At 40.5% G+C, this 20,125-nt stretch overlaps 2 protein-coding genes across 2 annotated transcripts in view; one reads left to right on the top strand and one right to left on the bottom strand.

The window, feature by feature from the left end:
- The window catches only part of LOC143714406 (uncharacterized), a 297,700-nt gene that overhangs the window by 215,714 nt on the left and 61,861 nt on the right, over nt 1-20,125 (top strand). The window lies entirely within an intron of this gene.
- Nucleotides 12,421-20,125, bottom strand: part of LOC143714367 (uncharacterized) — a 288,790-nt gene continuing 281,085 nt past the window's right edge. The window contains exon 2 of the mRNA XM_077205482.1: nt 12,421-13,439. Coding sequence (XP_077061597.1) covers nt 12,421-13,434 — 1,014 coding nt within the window. The 5' untranslated portion in view covers nt 13,435-13,439. The remainder of the gene's footprint in view (nt 13,440-20,125) is intronic.

The raw sequence follows: 20,125 nt of genomic DNA, 5'->3' as shown, positions 1-20,125 counted from the left end.
TGTGATAAAATACATTATAATTATAAAAAGCAGAAGCTTCCTACCCTTTTCTTGATTTTGGTTCTTTCAGATGCTCTTCCATCGCATTATCATCGTCGTCGTCTTCTCCAGGAAAAAGAATGTTCTTGGGTCTAACATCACATTTATCAATTTCAAGATAGGCTTTTATTTGTAAATGTGGTGAAAAACAATAAACAAACAAACTAAAACCTTACATTATTTTTTTTTTAAATGTAATTGGTGAGTCTCCTCCATCTGTCTGATCAATGTCTGTGTGATCAACAGCTAGAGGTAGTTTACGTCTAGCTTCCTTGTAGTCATCTGGAAAAACAGCATCACAAAAATAAATTTACAAAGTAAAACTGTGATTTTAACTATTACTTATTACTTTTAACTTATTACTTATAACTATTCAATTTGAAGAAAGTGGTGGCAAAACAACTCACATGACGTGAAAATAATTCTGGCCTTATGGGGCTTCCAGTCATCTCCAGGACTCTCCTGTGATTTCACAGCTTTTGTTATATCATTCTTATTTGGAGGCCACATGCAATCTCCATTTTTAATCCAGACTGAAGGCACAACTTCAACCTCATTTGTCTTGTCAAAGACAACAATGTGAAACATCTAAAAAGACAAGAATTATATTCCTCAGCCAACTATTATACACAAGCGTCTTCAGAGTTATTTCTCTTGATGCAGGAGTGGAACAACAACAAATCTGTTTCGGAATGGCAATCTCACATACTTCTGCAGCTTCTTTCCTGTCATGAAACACTTGACATTTGTGGAGAGGTTGGAAACCACATAAATTCCCAACTCTTTTGAATCAATAGGATATTTAAAAAAGCGTTCCACCTGTTTATATTCATTGCCCACAAGGTATACTGCACCTTTATCCTCAACAATGTTTTGGACTAAAACCAACTTATTGTCAATTGTGACACAAGAATCTCTCTCATTGAGCTTCACAACTACATCATCAATCGCAAGAACTTTAAATTGATGAGCTTGTTGCGAGAAGCACTCTGGTACTGGCCCATCCGTATGTTCTTTATCCAATTTTTTTAATTGACTCTTCTACATCACAACTGCAGTTGCTATTTTCTATCTCTGACAATCTACGTATCACCTGAGTCAAAGGATTGCATGGCCCTCGTACCAGTTTTTTGAGTTTTCCTAAGAAATTTTTGAAGGGAAATCCTGATATTAGATCTAGATTGCCATGGATTTTGACATCTTCACTGAGGTGCACCAGGCCATGAATATTGTAAACCAAAAACTCTTCACCATAAAGCTGGCCAAAGTGTTAAACAAATGAATGCAACAGAGTATTTGCAAAGTCATTCATCTCCATACAAAATTCTGGACTTGCCAAAATGTACACAGCTACAGACAAAAAGATGAAGTTGTCATAGATTTGAGGCTGTAAAACACCATTCAGCACAACTGGACCAGTGTTTAACAAAAATTGGCGTAGCTCTGTTGCTTTCCACCTACATCGATCTGCTAGTGCCCGAGGCCTTCGCGCAAACTCACTTGGAATGTAACTTCTCAGTGCAAGAAGTCTATCTGACACCATGGAAGCTTGAATGGATGATATGCGACAGTGCAAGGGACCGATGGTTCTGATCCACAAATCTAAACGATGCCGCATTACACCCAGACAAACCAAGTTCCATGTAATCGTGAGTCAATGTCAATGCCAATGTCTGTAAGAGGTGACTGCTGAATGTGGTGTTCTTCATCAGTTGCTTGCCTAAAACTCTCATCAGTTCTGCGCTTTGCATTCACCTCAGGAAATGTCATTCGATTTGATTTCCAGACACCTGTTTGGTGACACTTGGTGACACTTGAAGTCACACACATCCAGTGTGTGACTTCACACCTCTGATGAAGGCTCGGGCAGGGGTATCGCACATAACAGAAACAACATTCAAAAAGAACGTTTTCTGCTTGAACAGAAACCCATCCCTCAACATTTTTAGCTCGTGAACCAGATCATGAAGATAATCAGCCAAAGAATTTGGCTTTGAAGTACCACAAAAGAGTCCAATCAACACTGGTGCCTTAGTGTGACCTTGCAGTAAACCAAGAATCGGCCAAAACTGTGCACTAGTACTCTTGAAGAGTGGTAGTCCATCAAAATTCAACTGTATTTTGAAGACATGTTTGTCTGCCACAGTATGCCACACGTTATCAAGGATTTTCCTAACAGAATTCAGAATTCCACAATAATGGAACACACCACCAGCTATACTGCTAATGTTGTATCTTGTTTTTGTTTTCAGCAACGTTCTTCCATCCTTAGGCAGAGATGAATGACGGACTTTGAGAATGGAAAGAAGTGCTAACAAAGCAATTAATGAAATTCCAAATTCAATTGCCCAAACTACTAGTGAACTCTGCAAATCTCTCTGACTACAAGGATCTTGAAGATCAGACTGGTCCTCAACAGAAGCTGCAGCCTCTTCATGTACTTCCTTATCCTCAACATCTTCTTCAATATTCTGGTGGTCACTTTCTTCATCACTAATTTCCATGTCTGATTCCCCCGAAGAATCAACACAAACACTTAACTCCGAATCGTCCTCCACCTCCCCCTCCCTATCTTCCACATAGTCAGTCAATTCACTGACTAGTTTTAGTGCCCTTCTTCTGGAATTGCTCCTATCATTGTACTTCCATACCTTATCCATACCGTTACTTTACAGAAACCTTTTGTTCTTCCTCCTAAAAAAAAAAAAAATACAGATTATTTTGTTTTTAATAGACTATTCAATTCAATTCAATTCAAATTTATTTGTATAGCGCTTTACACAATACATATTGTTTCAAAGCAGCTTTACAGAAAGTGCATTTCAGAAAAGTACATAGAAAAAATACAGTTAGTTAATCATGTATTAATTTAGGGCATAACAAATCGCCGGCGTTGAGTCGTCTCTTCACAGGCGTTGGGTCGTCTATTCACAGGCGTTTAGTCATCTCATCGCAGGTGTTGGGAACTCTGAAGTCTTCGTGAGAGGCTGGATACAAACTGGAGCTGACGAACGCCATTTACCTCGGGACTAGCGTCCCGAGATAACAGCAGAAAGGCAAATGGGAAATAATTAGCATAGCTGCTGTTCATAAAATGAATGCATTCGATCTGATTCAACAGTAGTATAAAAGGTAAGCATTATGTGAATGCTTGGCTAAAGAGATGCGTCTTTAATCTAGTTTAATCAGATAGCATGTTACGTAGCTTAGCAATATTTCTAAGGTGGAAAAAGGCTGTTCTTGTAACATATGATATATGATTTTCGAAAGACAAGTTGCGGTCTACTATAACACCCAGGTCTTTTACTGTAGTGGATAAAGTAACAGGACATCCTTCTAAATTAAAGTTGTATTGTACGAGGTTTTGTGGGTAGTTTTTTGGACCAATAAGTAATACCTCCGTTTTATCTGAATTTAATAGCAGGAAATTACACGTCATCCAGCATTTTATATCTTTAAGACACTCTTTCAATTTAGATAAGTTAGTGTTTTCATCTGGTCGTGATGAAATATATAATTGAGTGTCATCAGCATAACAGTGGAAATTAATTCCATGTTTTCTTATAATATTACCAAGTGGCAGCATATATATTGAGAATAGCAGAGGGCCTAACACCGATCCTTGCGGCACTCCATAGTCTACTGACGTTATCTTCGATTTTTCCCCATTTAAAATGGTACAAAATGGTAACGGTCTGATAAGTACGATCTAAACCAGCTTAATGCCTGCCCCTGAACACCAGTGTAGTTTTGTAGTCGATCGAAGAGTATTTTATGATCTATAGTGTCGAACGCAGCGCTAAGATCGAGTAGAACTAGTATTGAGATACAGCCTTGGTCAGAAGCTAAAAGTAAATCATTTGTAATTTTAACTAGCGCAGTTTCTGTGCTATGATGCGGTCTGAATCCTGACTGAAATTTTTCATAGATATCATTTTCTTGCAAGACAGAACTCAATTGAGCGGACACAATTTTTTCTAGTATTTTAGACATAAATGGAAGATTTGAAATGGGTCTGTAATTTGCTAGGTTATTTGGATCTAATTGCGGTTTCTTAATGAGAGGTTTTATTACTGCCAGCTTGAATATTTTTGGAACATGACCTAGAGATAAAGACGAGTTAATAATATTGAGAAGAGGCTCTTCCACTACAGGTAACACTTCTTTCAGTAGTTTAGTGGGTATTGGATCTAATAAACATGTTGTTGGTTTAGATGCAATGATAAGTTTATTTAGCTCTTCATGTCCTATAGTTGTAAAGCGGTGTAGTTGTTCTTGAGGGGCGATAATTGAGGCTGAATCATAAGACACCATAAAAGATTGTACATTTACATTTGTGTTTCTGATGCTTTCTATTTTCTCATTGAAGAAATTCATAAAATCATTACTACTATACTGTAACGGAATATTTTGCTCTTGTGCTGACTGTTTATTTGTTAGTCAAGCCACGGTGTTAAATAAAAACCTTGGATTATTTTGGTTATTTTCTATTAGCTTGCGGAGATGCTCAGCCCTGGCTGCTTTTAGAGCCTTTTTATAACGTGACATACTGTCTTTCCACGCGATTCTAAAGACCTCTAAATTAGTTCGTTTCCATTTACGCGCTAAGTTACGAGTTTCTCTCTTGATAACATGCGTAGCACTGTTGTACCATGGTGCTTTAGTTTTCTCTCTAAACGATGATTTATGGGCGTGTCGCATTGAAGACTTGGAAGTAAACGCCTACTGCTGTGAGTGGATAACTCATCACGAGGTAGGCCTATGTTATTTAGCTATGCATGTAATGCGGGAATTGGTGGGCGGGGCTAAAAAGCCGTGTTGAAGTAGGCGTTGATCTTCTTCTGCGGGGGTGGTGTTTTATCCTCTTTGTCGTCATAGTTCCCCACTTTGAAAAACGAGTCGTTTGCTTAGCCTGGTGTCAATAAAAGCTTTTATTGGACTAACAAGGACGTTTTCAGTTCTGAAACTTACAGGATATTCTTATAATATGATGACCTCTTATATGTCAAAAGCTCAAGGAAAATTTGATTTCTCAGTTCATCACCCCTTCAAGAACATCAAGAGCGTTGGATGAAGGCAGTGGACCTACATTACAGTACAGTCAAGTGAAAGCAAATCTGCAAATGCATAATATTTTTTACCAGCGACAAAGATATTAGTTGAACATCTTCGCAAGCTGTCCGTGAAATCCCACGGGACTATATAGCCTACATTCGATTTCATTTTATTCAGGTAATACATTTTACAACCAAACAGATTATTATGCCACGATAGCACTACAAAGTAGAACATTACCCGTTTTTTTTGGAAATATACATTAATTTATACATTAAATAAGCTACCATTGTCCACAGTTTATGAAATGAACACCCGCCATCCCGCGGTAATGTGTGTGTATTGCGCAATGCATGGCGTGCAAAATCGTCTTGAAAACGAATGCCTTAGACACAGTTACCAGTTTAAATAGTTTTTTCTTGCAGGAAATATACATTTGACTACATGTAGTAAGCTGTAGTATCAGCAGACGTAGTAACAGCAGAAATATTAATTGTTAAGCCTTGTTAAATCTCATTTGTTATTTCTCAAGACCAACCTAGAATGTAAATAGGTTGTGTGTTAGGCCCACAGTACAGTAAGCCTATTCTTTTCAGTTTTTCTGGGTATAGTTATTTTATTTCTGCTCTGAACAGAAAAAAATGAGTTACAAGGCAACCTAAAACAGTTTTAAAAACCTTTGTAACTTGTCAGTCGCAGTCTGTTGGGCCCCAGCTTTTGAATTGTGTTGGTTCAAAATAAAATACTCTTCAGAACAAGTTCATCATTTGTGAATGTGTCTCTTAAATAAATAAAACAGACAGGTTCAACAAAGTTGCATTTAACAAAAATCATTCAACAAGTGTATTTTGTCAGGTAATTATGACATTTAACCAATATTTGAGATGTGTGAAACAATGACTGAAATGGTTATCAGAAATAATCTCAGAAATGATTTATTTAAAAAAAAGACTAAAATGTTTTGACTAAAACTTGACTAAGATATATTGAGTTTTCTTTTGACTAAAACTAGACTAAAATGACGAGACTTTTAGTCGACTAAAACTTGACTGACAAAAAAAGATATGTGAATGACTAAATATGACTAAAACTAACAAGGACATTTGGCACAAGACTAAGACTACGACTAAATTAAAAATAGGTGACAAAATTAACACTACTGGAAAGGGATTGTTCTTTGTAATCTAATATATACAGTAAGATTATTTTCATCCTACTAAGAGAAACGACGTGAAGTTGATCGTTTAGTCACTGGCTTGATTTACTGATGCATAAACAGTATTGAACGACTTTAAGAGAAAGATTATCTGTCTGAACTTGAACAATTACACATCAGAAATTCGCATAACCCACTGGTTTTTCAGAGGCTCGATTAAGGAACTAAAAAAATACATTTGTGTTCATTTGTACATCCAAACACTGAGCAACTGCCATGCTTCGCTCGTTTGCATGATGTCTGGAAGAAAAATGATTCGCACGATGATTCGGCTGCGCAGTTCCGCCTGGCCTTGAACATAGGCTGGCATATGCAAATTTTTGGAGGCGTACATATTAATGATCGCGACTGTTGCGTCACAGTCGGTGTTATGTGGAGATTCGCCTATTTTTCAGGGGTGTTTTTCAAAAACGAGATTTAAATAAGAAGGAGAAAACAATGGTGTTTGAGACTCACTGTATGTCATGTCCATGTACTGAACTCTTGTTATTTAACTATGCCAAGATAAATTCATTTTCAAATTCTAGGGCACCTTTAATTTCTACCTGTCCCATGGTTTAGCTGTCCTTACCAACACACTCTGCATAAAGGCACTTTTTTAAATGTTTTTTCATCAAAAGTTTATTTGGTAGCCATGGTAACCTAATAGCATTGTGGAGTATATGGATTTCAAGCTGCAAGACCTTGATGTCCAGAAAACTTACTTTTCTAAACTTACTTAAATATACTCTTTATTCTTTGTATTGGTCATGTACACTTATTATGCATCATACCATATGTGTTTTATGTGAGTCTTGTATTGTTCAGTCATTTCATAGGTATCAGGAGAGTTGTTTGTTGTGTAAGTGCGCCCTCTATTGGATAGAGTTGTGGTCATATACTGAATCTTCGCGTTCGTTTCTCAGTCTGCATTCTACTGGACTGAGAGAGGTAGGTGTTCACATCAGTGCGATGTAAGCTTGAAATATACCTCTTGTAATTTTAGCTTTAGTGCACATGGTCACTTGTACGTGTATTCTATGATGAGTGCACATACATTTAGTTGAGATGTGTCGAGAACTGCTGTTTTGAGAGGTTAAGAAATTGCTAACCTCTTGGTTTGTTTTGCTGTGTGCTAGCGCTTGCCATTATATCATCTTGTAATAGCTAAGATGCAATTCATGAAAATTGGTTACTTCTGGAAAAGTTTTTGATTTTTGCCATGGTGTTAGGCATATGCCTAAGGTTTTTAAAAATCCACGGATACAAGTTGGGGTGGCCCCCCTAGTGGCAGTTATCCATAAAATCCAAATTGGCCCCCGCCGAAAAGAGAAAAGGGTTATATCTCAGCTTCCTTTAGTCTTAAATTGTTGTATAATGAAAATGTTCTACTTTATTTGATACAAGGAATCCAATTCTGATATATTCTTCTTATTTTAAGTCAATTTCCATGTCAAATCTATTATCATAGTCTATTAGCCATAGCTCAAATAAACTGTCAATATCTCTGAAAAAGTCACATTGAAATATTACTCAGGGCCTAGACCCATATTTTTACCTCCAAGGTATGCTTTTTTTGTTGATTGGACAGGTCACTATCACTATAGTGTCAAAAATCACATGTTGTGACCAAAAGGACCATTGTTGAGGCTTTAAATGAACACAACTTCAGAATTATGCCAAAGTGAAAAGTTATATTAGGCTTTTCACCATGTTAAGGATATTACGTTTTAGTCAAATAACACACACACACACACAAAAAAACAAAACAATACATACTTAAACATCATGTATTTATTTAAAAAAATCCAGGGACTTGAGGCCATGAGTAAAAAGAAGCTTCCGGGCTTCATTGACTGACTTGACACCACAGTTCTTACTATACATGAGTACAGTCCAGCGTTCAAGAACTCGCATGTGCACTGATTCCAGTGTGAGGCTGGTTGGGTCTTGGGTGATCACAATGAGGGTGTCGGTGACTTCTGGGTAAGCTGCCCACGCATTCCATGCAGTTTTTTTGCCAATTCCATACATTGCTGATACAACGTCACATCCAGTAAGATGTGGAAGATGCGTGGAAGAGGGGCAGTGCTTAGCATTTTTCAGATGCCAACATTTGTGAGATATGGTCTGAGCTCTGAGAGGCCAGCTCTGAGAGGCCTAACTCCTGGAACAGATTGATGGCCAGCACAACCACATCACTATCTACTGTCCTTAGGTAAGCCTTGGTGTGATCCTGTTCGGCAGCATGACGTAAATGTAGCATCATTTGTGTGTCTGCTTCCTCTTGCGGACATGGTGACAATGATTCTAGGTCAGTAGGTTTGTTGCTCAGGACCAAGTTGCCGAACAGGGACGTTTGGGCTCATTTTGGATTCCACTGTAAGCCGGGAACAAATGAAGAGGTGGATAAAACCAAAGTGGTCTGTAAGCATTGCCACAATGTTCTTAAATATTGTAACAACACAACTAACTTGCGCAACCACCTAGCTCGACACCTTGCAGATCTAATGCAACAAAAAGTCAAGTCAAGTCAAGTCATCTTCATTTATATAGCGCTTTTAACAATGTAGATTGTTTCAAAGCAGCTTTACAGAGATAAATGTATAATTTAAGGTAACGGAGATCATTTTGGCTTTAAAGCGGTTCTTTATTAAAGTTATTTTCCAGCTTAAGTTAGTTTTTGATTTATTAGCTTCCATCGCAACAATCATTTGTTATTAAAATTAGGGGCCGCTAAGACGACGCCATTCTCTCTACACAGACTTTAAAAGCGAACCGGTGAGAAACGCTGATGGCGTTCACATGCGCATTAAGAATTGGTTCTATAGTTATGTGCGTTTGAATATATGTGCGCAGGTTTGTTATTCCCTACAAACCAAGCCTAAACAACTGGTGTTTCCTCATATTTTTTATACAGAATTTTATTTTATTTTATCAATTCGGGGTAGGTACGCAAATTGAGTTTCCCGACGACGCTATATCTGTAGAGTGGTATAGGGATCCTCCATAGGGAGAGACTAGTTGGCACTTCAGCACTGCGTTGTCATCGGGTCCAGGCGAAGGTCCTTCATCAGATCTGGATACGGCCTGGATACGGCAGGCTGCGGGAAAACCTCGGGATAAACAAAAGACACTAAAATTAGCGTAGATGCCATTCTTCTTATGATGTAACGAGTACATCAGGATTTATGGGAAGTGTACCCGGTTCCAGCTGACCTAATCTATGCAGCCTAACATTGAATTATAGAAGTCTATAATGTATTATGTGAATACTAGGTCAAAGAGATGTGTATTTAATTTTGCTTTGAACTGACAGAGTGTGTCTGCTTCCCGGACAATGTTTGGAAGACTGTTCCAGAGTTTTGGTGCTAAATAGGAAAAGGATCTACCGCCAGCAGTCGATTTTGATATTCTAGGTATTATCAACTGGCCGGAATTTTGAGATCGCAATAGACGTGAAGGACTATAATGCGTTAAGAGCTCACTCAAGTACTGGGGAGCTAAACCATTTAGTGCTTTGTAAGTAATCAGCAATATTTAAAAATTTATGCCATGTTTAATAGGGAGCCAATACAGTGTTGACAGAACCGGGCTAATATGGTCGTACTTCCTGGTTCTGGTAAGAACTTGAGCTGCTGCGTTTTGGACCAGCTGTAGTTTGTTTATTAAGCGTGCAGGGCAACCACCCAGTAGAGCATTACAATAATCTAGCCTTGAAGTCATGAACGGATGGACTAATTGTTCCGCATTCCGTCATTGAGAGCATATGGCGTACCAGATGGGGGCAGTATACCTCCAGAAAGTGAGTTGGTCTACTCTAGAGTAACAAATGAGAAACGGCATAGTTTCTATGCTCCGCCCCTACCTTCACAACGACCCTAAAGCCATAGCCGAAGCCGAGCCAACAGGACGTTTTCACTCCAGAGGAATGTTGGTTGATGTCAATTGATTTTTAAATATGTCATCTTCAAGCTACTCCCCTTCACCTTTACTAGTGATCGACCGATGTATCGGTTTACCGATATTTTTACCGATATTTAAGCATTTTCCCATAATTGGGTATCAGTTTTGTAATATCGGATTCGCCGATAAACGGCGCCATCTTGTGGCCATTTTGAGAATTCCGCCATTGCAGCCCGCGTCTGAGGAGATCAGTCAACAACAACTCTGCACAGGTCAAATATATGTTCTGCTTGCTTCGCTGTAATTATTCAACTTTATTTAACATAACAGACATGCAGAAATGAGATTTGAGATATAAATGCCTGATATAGTTTATTTATACAGCTTGGTTCTAAAAAATTGACGTAAAAGAGTCTAAAAAGAGTCACGTAGCGTAATCCGTCATGTCCTGCCCCAATAAAGACGTAACTTTACATCAATTAAATAAAACAGACATGAATGAGTGCATGTTGAAAATAAAAGCGCTGAATTTAATTCTCTATCTGTTGTATTTGATCACCATTAGGTTTGAAAAAAAGTTCGTTCATATTGCTGAGCACTCACTGGGTTAATGATCAGGAATGCTCAAGCACGGCCACTGAATGAAACTTTTGACAAGATTACCTTGTTTAAACGCCCTAGATTATATTATCATTTACTACATAGCAATTATTTCGCTAATACACATCTAAATATACCGCTTTGTGGAAATTAATTATTTATTATCTCCACGCGTGATCGCGGTTGAGTAGCCTTAGTTATAGTTCTGTGTAAATGCATAAACAGCACTTTGTCAGAAAGCATTTCATGATCTAGGCCGACAAAAACATTATTAATAATTAATAACACATAAGTTGGAAAATGTAATGATGTATATGCTGTTTTGTTTGTTACTTACCTGACAATGTTATATTCCAGCTAATATTATTCAGTGAATTAATATTACCCAGTGAATTATTTGTCACTCTTTAAACCTAAGACTGAAGGGTCAAGAGCCCAAATAAAGCGGACACTAATCACGATTCTGGTGACTTCAAATGAAACATTCAATGAATCGTCAACACAAAACCTGGTAATTCTCAATAAGAGCTTCTGTAGACGTCTGACAGAAATAAATAGTTTGTTATAATAAATTGGTTATTAATAACAAGTGAAAGCAGCATTTGAAAAAGACATTGCAAAAGAGGCATGATGTGATTGGCTGCCAAAAAAACAACAGTTAATCTTCGGTTTTATGAATTAAAATTTTATGTATTTATTGTAATGTATTGTTTTATTTATTTTAGAAATTTTTATGGGATACCATATAAAATATACCTATAATTATTTTCATAAACACAAACTGCCCTCCACCCAGTGATATTCCATCCAGTTACATTTTAACACACAATGTGTGTTAAAAATCTACACAACATGTGTCAAACTACCATCAACACATGATGTGTGTTGTTTTTTAACACATCTCTTTTTAGAGTGTACTATAATGTATTTTTAAAGTATACTTTCAATGCACACAATCCGACACTTCGCTATATTGCGGCTTGTAAAGATACCCACGAACATCGGATTTGAGCAGAAGACTTTCAAAATCATCTTCTTCCATATCATGTTTATTTCCTTCCATCATTGTCATAACTTCCCATCTGTCCCCACAGCGCTTGTTAGCTTAGCTTCCAAACAAGATGGTGGATATTGCTATTGTTGTAGTTATATATGCTATTGTTGTAGTGGATATTGTTAGTTTCGGCGAGTGAAGTCCCACCCACTGATCTGTAATAGGTCTGTAGCGTGAGTGGGCCAGTGGGATTTTTACATCATAAAAAGCAGGAAGTGGAACACTCAAATGCTTATTTCTCCCATCTCAGGGGAAAATAAGGGAATAAATCATGACAAATCAAAAATATGGATGGGTTTCTAAAGATACAAAGCTTAATGCAAATGGGTGAAGTGTCCCTTTAAACAACAAAAAAAACATCCATTTGCATATATTTGACAATCATAATATCAGTGTTTCATGCTATAGCTAATACATTTGTGAATATATTTAATAAAAAATCATCATTCATTCAGCACTGTGTTGTGGTTGCGCGGTGTCACGTGACAAGCAGTGGCGCGTCACCATGGAAACGTTAAAGTGACAAGTTCTAAATAACGGTCGCCTTGAAAAACTCACGCTGGGGGGTCAGTTAGAATATTGTAAACTTACGTGTGAAAGGGTTAATAGAGAAACTAATTTCGCACTGATCATACGTGTGCAGCTTCTCTCTGCTGTGGATCGTCTCGTGTCTTTTCAGTTGTGCTGACTGACTGAATCTCTTGTCACAGTGTGAACACTTGTAAGGTTTTTCTCCAGTGTGGATCCTCTCGTGTGTTTTCTGATGTGATGATCGACTAAATCTCTTGTCACAGTGTGAACACTTGTAAGGTTTTTCTCCAGTGTGGATCCTCTCATGTGTTTTCAGAGATGATGATCGACTGAATCTCTTGTCACAGTGTGAACACTTGTAAGGTTTTTCTCCAGTGTGAATTCTCTGGTGCTGTTTTAAATCGCTCCCTGTAGTAAAAGTCTTCTCACACTCAAAGAACATGTACTCTCTCACACCAGTGTGAGTTTTTTGATGTGTATGTAAATGATGCCACCGTGCAAAAGTCTTTCCACACACAGAACATGAATGTGGCTTCTCCTTTGTATGAACTTTCAGGTGTGTATTTAGGTTTGATGCTCTAAGAAATGTTTTGCCGCATTGATCACATGTGAACGGCTTCTCTCCGGTGTGGATCCTCATGTGTTGATTACGATGTGTTATTTGTGTGAAGCTCTTCCCGCACTGATCACATGTGAACGGCTTCTCTCCGGTATGAACTCTCATGTGACGCTCAAGACTTTGTTTGGTTTTGAAACTTTTCCCGCATTGATCACATGTGAGCGGCTTCTCACCAGTATGAATTCTCATGTGAATCTCAAGACTACCTTTGGTTGTGAAACTGTTTCCACACTGAGTGCAGGTGAAAGATTTCTTGGCTCTTTTCTTGAAAAATGTCTGTTTAGTCTTTGAGCGACTCAAAGGTTTTTCTCCAGGTTTGACATGATGTTCCTCCTTCACTTCACTCAGTTCTTCTCTCTCCTCCTTCACTTCACTCAGTTCTTCACTCTCCTCCTTCACTTCTCTCAGTTCTTCTCTCTCCTCGCTCTCTTCCATCAGGTCTGACATGAAAGAAACAAATATTACATTTAATTTTCAGTACATAAAAATAATTCAATGAGAGGAATATAAAGTGAGAGGACAAGAAAGTGAGCCCTGATATAATAGTAGAAAGTAGACAACTGTTATAAAATATTATGGTAATTTTTACAAATTGATTTTATGTCCATGAATGAGCTAAATTTATCTTTGAATTATTATTTTTAAAACTTTATAGGCACGAATCCCATGTTTTTTTTAGCAAGAACTATTAATTTGATCAATAACACAATTATCTAACATAATATTAACATTAAAATATACAATACTGCCATGTTTCGACACCAACTTTGAGATTGATATTTACTTAAAATGTTTTAATTATTAATGGCCGTTCACACTAGACTTTTCCTTGCACTGACTTCCATTCATACGCATGTGAAAGTGGGACACCAGAAACACAAGCTCAAGTGAATAACCCTGTGAGAAATAACACAAGCGTTTAGCATTCAAGTGGAGTGAATCTGTTTCGACCTCACTCAGACCGTCACTACGGTCTAATAGGATGATAACCTTCGTTCCGCCTTCTCTCGAGACCTTATGTAAACAAAGTCATGCCCATGACCCCGGAAGCGGAACGTCACGCACTATAAAAGGCGAGTAAAGTTCCGGCTCATTCTCTTTACCTTTCTCGCCTATAGAGACCCGGTACAGTTAGGAACCGAATTAATATTTTTATTCACCATTCAATTCATCACCCAAGTGGTGCAGGTGCCTTGTGCCTCTGTGAATTGTGGTGTTTTATTTTTGTATTATCTGTGCAATCACTTATTCTTCCTGTATGTGCTTGAATTGTGATTAGTTGATTATTGATGTTTGAGGCTAGTTTCTACAAACTAGCCATTCAATATTCTATGCAAGCACTCAATTCATGCTATACCCTATGTGCTGATGAATTAAGAATTATTTTATTGTAGGCTACTTTCAGATATTCTGAGACTAGTTTCTAAACATACTAGCCATTCAATATTATGGGTTATTTCTTTTTTTAGAGTATCCACAATAACCTAGTGAATATACTTCATTACAAAATATTTGGTGAGTATTGTTACCTTTGGAGCCCTATATCACTGTTCGCAGCTGTTGGGGTTTGATATAGGCCTGCTAAATATGTTCGCGTACTAGTGCAGACCTTTTTTGCTTTGAGTGGGCTTGATATATCCTTCACGGCTGTGGGCAGTCAGTGGGATTGTGTGTGGCATGGCCTCTCATTGCTGCCGATATTGCCGATCATCAATGGACCCTCGTGATGGGCATCGGGAATGCCCTTCATGCCTGGGGATGGCTCATTTAAGAGAGGATGTGGATAATCCCTGCAGTGCGGCTTGTGACCTGCCCAGAGGGGAACGACTTCACCGCGCTAATAGAGTACACAGTTCTGTACCTGAGCGTGGTAGGGAGAGGGAACGCTCATCGGACAGCCATAGTCATAAGCACCTCGCAAGCACTCACGCGATGGCCATGAACCACACCGATCAAGCCATGAGAAGGTGGTGGAAGTGGCTAAACCCCCAACTTCTGCTCCACCAGTGGAGGGTGGCAACACAGACACTCAACTACAGATCCTGGCTGCTATTAAAAGTTTAGCACAGAGGATGGACAGAGTTGAAGCCCGTCACTCATTTTCACCATCACTACCTCCTGGTCAGGAAGGCGTTCCTCCACCTGCACAGCAGGGTAATCCTGACACTGACACAGAAGATGCTGATGTATTATCTCTTCGTGCTCCCCACTCACTAGTTGATAATGCGCAGCAGGCAGAAGGAGGGAGCCAAGAAGAGGGACCCCGTTCAGATTCTGCCGAAGTGGATGGCGAATCAACAGGGAGGGATGATTTTCCAGCAAATACTCTGGTTGCTAGAGTATTTAGTGCAGCAAAAATTCTTTGTTTGCAGCCTTCTGTGCCTGACCCAGCTCCTGTCGGGGGTGTCTGGGAAGGCATACCTCAGACTAATTCTCCATCTTACATTCCAGTGGCAGATGATTATACCTCAATGTTGAGGACAACATGGAAGAAACCATCTCAGAAGCCTCAATTCAATGCAGGCTGCAGACGGTTGGCCAATGCCCATTACCCAAAAGAAACTGGACTGGGGGTCATGCCACCAGTAGAACAAGAAATAGCATCATGGACAACTCTGGGACCAGCTTATGCATCTGTTAACCCTCGCTGTCCCAAGAAGGAGTGTGCAAAAACTGACCGTCTGATCTCAAGATCCTTTAATGCCACTGCACGTGCAGCTCGTACAGGCAATGCTTTGGCTATCCTCTTAGCAGCCTTACGGAAAACATTAAGTGCGGATGACCAGGATTCTAGGAACCTGGTTGATTCTGCTCTGGCAGCCCACTCACAATTGACCCGTGATGTGGGGGACGCCATGTCTTCGGCTGTTTTATGTCGTAGACAGATATGGCTGGCACAAACCTCTTTGCCAGAGACCATACGAAGCGAGCTAATGAATTTGCCAGTAATTCCTGGTCACGTTTTTGATTCAAATTCTCAGGAGGTGCTGGATAAGGCGGAGCGCTCCATTGCAACGAGAGAAGCTGTTCAGCGGGCTTGTCATAAACCAGCTCCAGTCTTCAGACCAAGGGCTCGAGAAACACAAAGGCCGCAGCAACCTGCCTGGTCTAGACACATGAGGGGCAATCTTGTTAGTGTTCAAGGGCAGAGCTTTCGTGCCCAAAAACAAAATCCTGCCACTTATCCCCAGAGGAGATTTCAGTCCCGTGGGGGAGCCCAACAGAGAGGTTCACGAAAGGGTGCAGGACGTGATGGCGGACCTGCATAGGGGTCAGGGGCTGGCCGTCGACTGTTCCTCTCAACTTTCACGGGCCAGTTGGGAGAGAGTGATCTCAGACCAGTGGGTTATATCCACAATAACTCACGGGTATCGGCTACAGTTTCGACGGCGTCATTTTCAAGGGTCAGAATGACTATTGTCAAGGACCCACTATTGGAGCCCGTATTAAGGGAAGAGGTGCATGCTCTTTTACAAAAAGGAGCAATCACAAAGGTGCCCTTCAACGCACAGCAAACTGGGTTTTATTCAACGTATTTCATAATCCCAAAAAAAGATGGTGGTCATCGTCCCATTCTAGATCTCAGGCACCTCAACCAGTACTTAAAAATTCTTCCATTCAAGATGATTCATACAAAGATGGTAATGCAGTCCATACGTGCAGGAGAATGGTTCACGTCCCTGGATTTAAAGGACGCATATTTACATGTTCCAATTTGTCCAGAGCACAGGCCCTTTCTCCGCTTTGCTTTTCAAGGCCAGGCCTTTCAGTTCCAGGTTCTACCGTTCGGCCTGTCTCTGGCACCGAGAGTTTTTACTCGGGTGATCTCAGCCGCCCTAACTCCCCTTCAGCTGCGCGGTATCAAAATCCTGCCATATCTGGACGATTGGTTAATTTGTGCTCCCTCTCAAGAGCAGGTGATCAGAAACACAGAGGAGGTACTAGCTCACATTCAGTCCCTGGGGTTCACGGTGAACTGGAAGAAGAGCAGTCTCCAGCCTCAACAGCAGGTGAAATTCCTGGGGCTACATTTCAACTCCATAACAATGGAGGCATGTCTCACTCCCCAGAGAATAGACAGCCTGGAGAACGCGTTGGGTCACTTCCAGAAGGGGAAGCTTGTGACAGCCCACAGGGTTCAGAAGCTGGTAGGACTGATGGCGGCAGCATCAGTGGTAATTCCCTTAGGCCTACTGAGGACACGGCCGATACAGAGGTGGTTCAATTCTTTTCGTCTTCATCCAAAAAAGGACAGAAGAACGAGGCTGTTGGTGACAAAGGCCTGCATGGGGGCCTTACTCCATTGGAGGGACAAGGACTTTCTCCGCAGGGGAACTCCACTGGGCAATCTTCCTCACAGAAGATCAGTGATAACAACAGACGCATCACTGACAGGTTGGGGAGCCGTTTGGGAAGGCAGATCAGTAAGGGGCAAATGGGATCCCCCTTGGTCATCAGAACACATAAATGTGCTCGAACTGAGGGCTGTTCATCTCACTCTCATCTCGCTCTTACCATTTTTGCGCCACAAGCATGTGCTAGTGAGAACAGACAGTACCTCAGCAGTTTACCACATAAATCACCAAGGAGGGACGAAATCACTACGCTGTCTCCAGGTGGCAACGAACCTGCTGACATGGACATGGACACGGCTGTCCTCACTGAGAGCAATCCACATCCCGGGTGTGACAAACAGAGCAGCCGACATTTTGTCCAGAACAGGGCCTCTCCCAGGGGAGTGGCGGTTGCACACGGAGGTAATAGCCCAAATTTGGACTCGATACGGGACAGCTCATGTAGATCTCTTTGCTTCCAGGGAGACGACCCATTGCCTGGGATGGTACTCCCTCACGGTACAAGAAGGCAGTTTGGGCCTGGATGCTCTGTCACAAGAGTGGCCGAGAGGCTTATTATATGCTTTTCCCCCCTTTCCTCTGATTTCCCAGGTCCTCCAGAGGATCAGGGAGGGTCATTGCACAGTTCTGCTAGTTGCTCCACGCTGGCCGGGAAGACCATGGTTCCCGGACCTAGTTCAGTTGGTTCAGGGTCCTCCGTGGCAACTTCCATCAAGGGCAGATCTCCTATCCCAAATAGACGGGCAGATTTGGCATCCAAACCCGATGGCACTACGATTGTGGGTATGGCCTCTGCAGAGTCCGTCCCTCAACAGCTAGATGAAACGGTACGCGAGACACTGAATAACGCCAGAGCTCCATCTACTCTGGCTAATTACTCCATAAAGTGGAGAATTTTTTCAGAGTGATGTTTAGGCTTGAATGTTGATCCAATAAACTGCTCTGTGCCACTTGTCCTAAGATTCCTGCAGGCTCAGCTGGATCAGGGCAAAGCGGCCAGTACAATCGGGGTTTATGCTTCATCTATTTCAGCATCTCATCGGGGAGTGGATGGCCGGCCATAAGGCCGACATCCCTTGGTAGGTCAGTTCCTGAAGGGAGCTGGTCGCTTATGTCCAAATCGCACTTTGCGGGTACCCAATTGGGATTTGCCTTTTGTACTAGACTCTCTCACTAAGCCCCCATACGAGCCTATGGCAGATGCAGATTTTAAAGCTTGGTCTCTCAAGACAGCTTTTCTCTTGGGTATATGCTCTGCTAAAAGGGTAGGAGAATTGTGTGCGCTATCTATTAGTGAGGATTGTTTACGTTGGAGGTCGGATGGCACAGGGGTGACGCTCTGGCCCAACCCTGCCTTTTTACCAAAAGTACTTAATTCTCAGTTCAGGAATCAAGCTCTGGAGGTAGTTCAATTTCAACCCCCTTCACAGGCAGATCAGCAGAATTTGCTCACCCTTTGCCCAGTAAGGGCATTACGCACTTATGTTAATTTTACTCAGACCTTGAGGAAGTCTCATTCTCAGCTTTTTGTTTGCTATGGGAGGGCCAGACTAGGGTGTCCACTTTCTAAGCAACGTTTGTCACATTGGTTGGTTGAGGTTATTTCCCAGGCTTATACAGGAAGTGGGTTACCGGTTCCTATGGGAATACGGGCCCACTCAACCAGAAGTGTAGCTACTTCTTGGGCTGCACTAAAAGGAGTTTCAGTGGGGGAGATTTGTGCTGCAGCATCATGGTCTACACCATGTACATTTGCAAAATTTTACAGAGTTGACATAACTAGCACAACGCCTGTCAGTACTGCAGTTTTGATGTCTGTAGCCCAGCGAGGTTTGAATAGTTCAGAGTTTGTAGTTTCTCGCGACCCTGTTGACATGAGTCATCCTATTAGACCGTAGTGACGGTCTGAGTGAGGTTGAAACAGATCGTAAGTTATGAATATAACTATGGATCTGTGAGACCGAAGGATGACCGTCACTATCCTTATCGCTCGGAACACTGGGGCGTTCAAGGTAAGAGAACGAGCCGGAAGTTTACTCGCCCTTTATAGTGCGTGACGTTCCGCTTCCGGGGTCATGGGCATGACTTTGTTTACATAAGGTCTCGAGAGAAGGCGGAACGAAGGTTATCATCCTATTAGACCGTAGGGACGGTCATCCTTCGGTCTCACAGATCCATAGTTATATTCATAACTTACGATTGTTTATGTTAAAATCCTCCTTTAACATTTTTTTCCTCCTTTCAAAAACAGCATTTCTTAAAACTGTGACACTCAGGAAGTGACATCATCTGGGCTATTTCTACCTCATGATGGGAAGACAAGAAAATAATCTCAATCCATTGTCTCAGTTTTTACACAAACTGTAGCATTGAATGTATTCATCAACCCTGTAACCAAAGACACTGTAAGAAGAATCTCTATAACTATGAATAACTTGTATGATATTTGACAAATACAACTTTATCAGTAACTTGGTGTTTACTGATTATTCCTAAAAAAGAAAAATGTGTACACTAGGTTGAAAATGACTAAAATTCTGGTAACGTTGTTGCAAATTGTGAACCAGATATAAAATAAGTGTAAAATAAAACAGTTAAAATAGCCACTGACCATTTGTTAAAGAAAAACCCAGAACATTCTGTACCATTTCATAGTTTAACAGTTTATCTAAATCTGATGAAGTGCTTGAATGTTTCTAACGTGAATGTTCTTCAGCATCATGAATGAATGAAGAATAAACACCAACCTCTTTGTTCTTCAGGATCTTCAG

The sequence above is a fragment of the Siphateles boraxobius genome, unplaced genomic scaffold (assembly GCF_051911475.1).
Source record: "Siphateles boraxobius isolate OS27281-9 unplaced genomic scaffold, OSU_SipBor_1 54, whole genome shotgun sequence".
Classification (NCBI taxonomy): Eukaryota; Metazoa; Chordata; class Actinopteri; order Cypriniformes; family Leuciscidae; genus Siphateles; species Siphateles boraxobius.
Note: the sequence above shows the minus strand (reverse complement) of the source record. Positions and strands in the feature narration are given on the sequence as shown.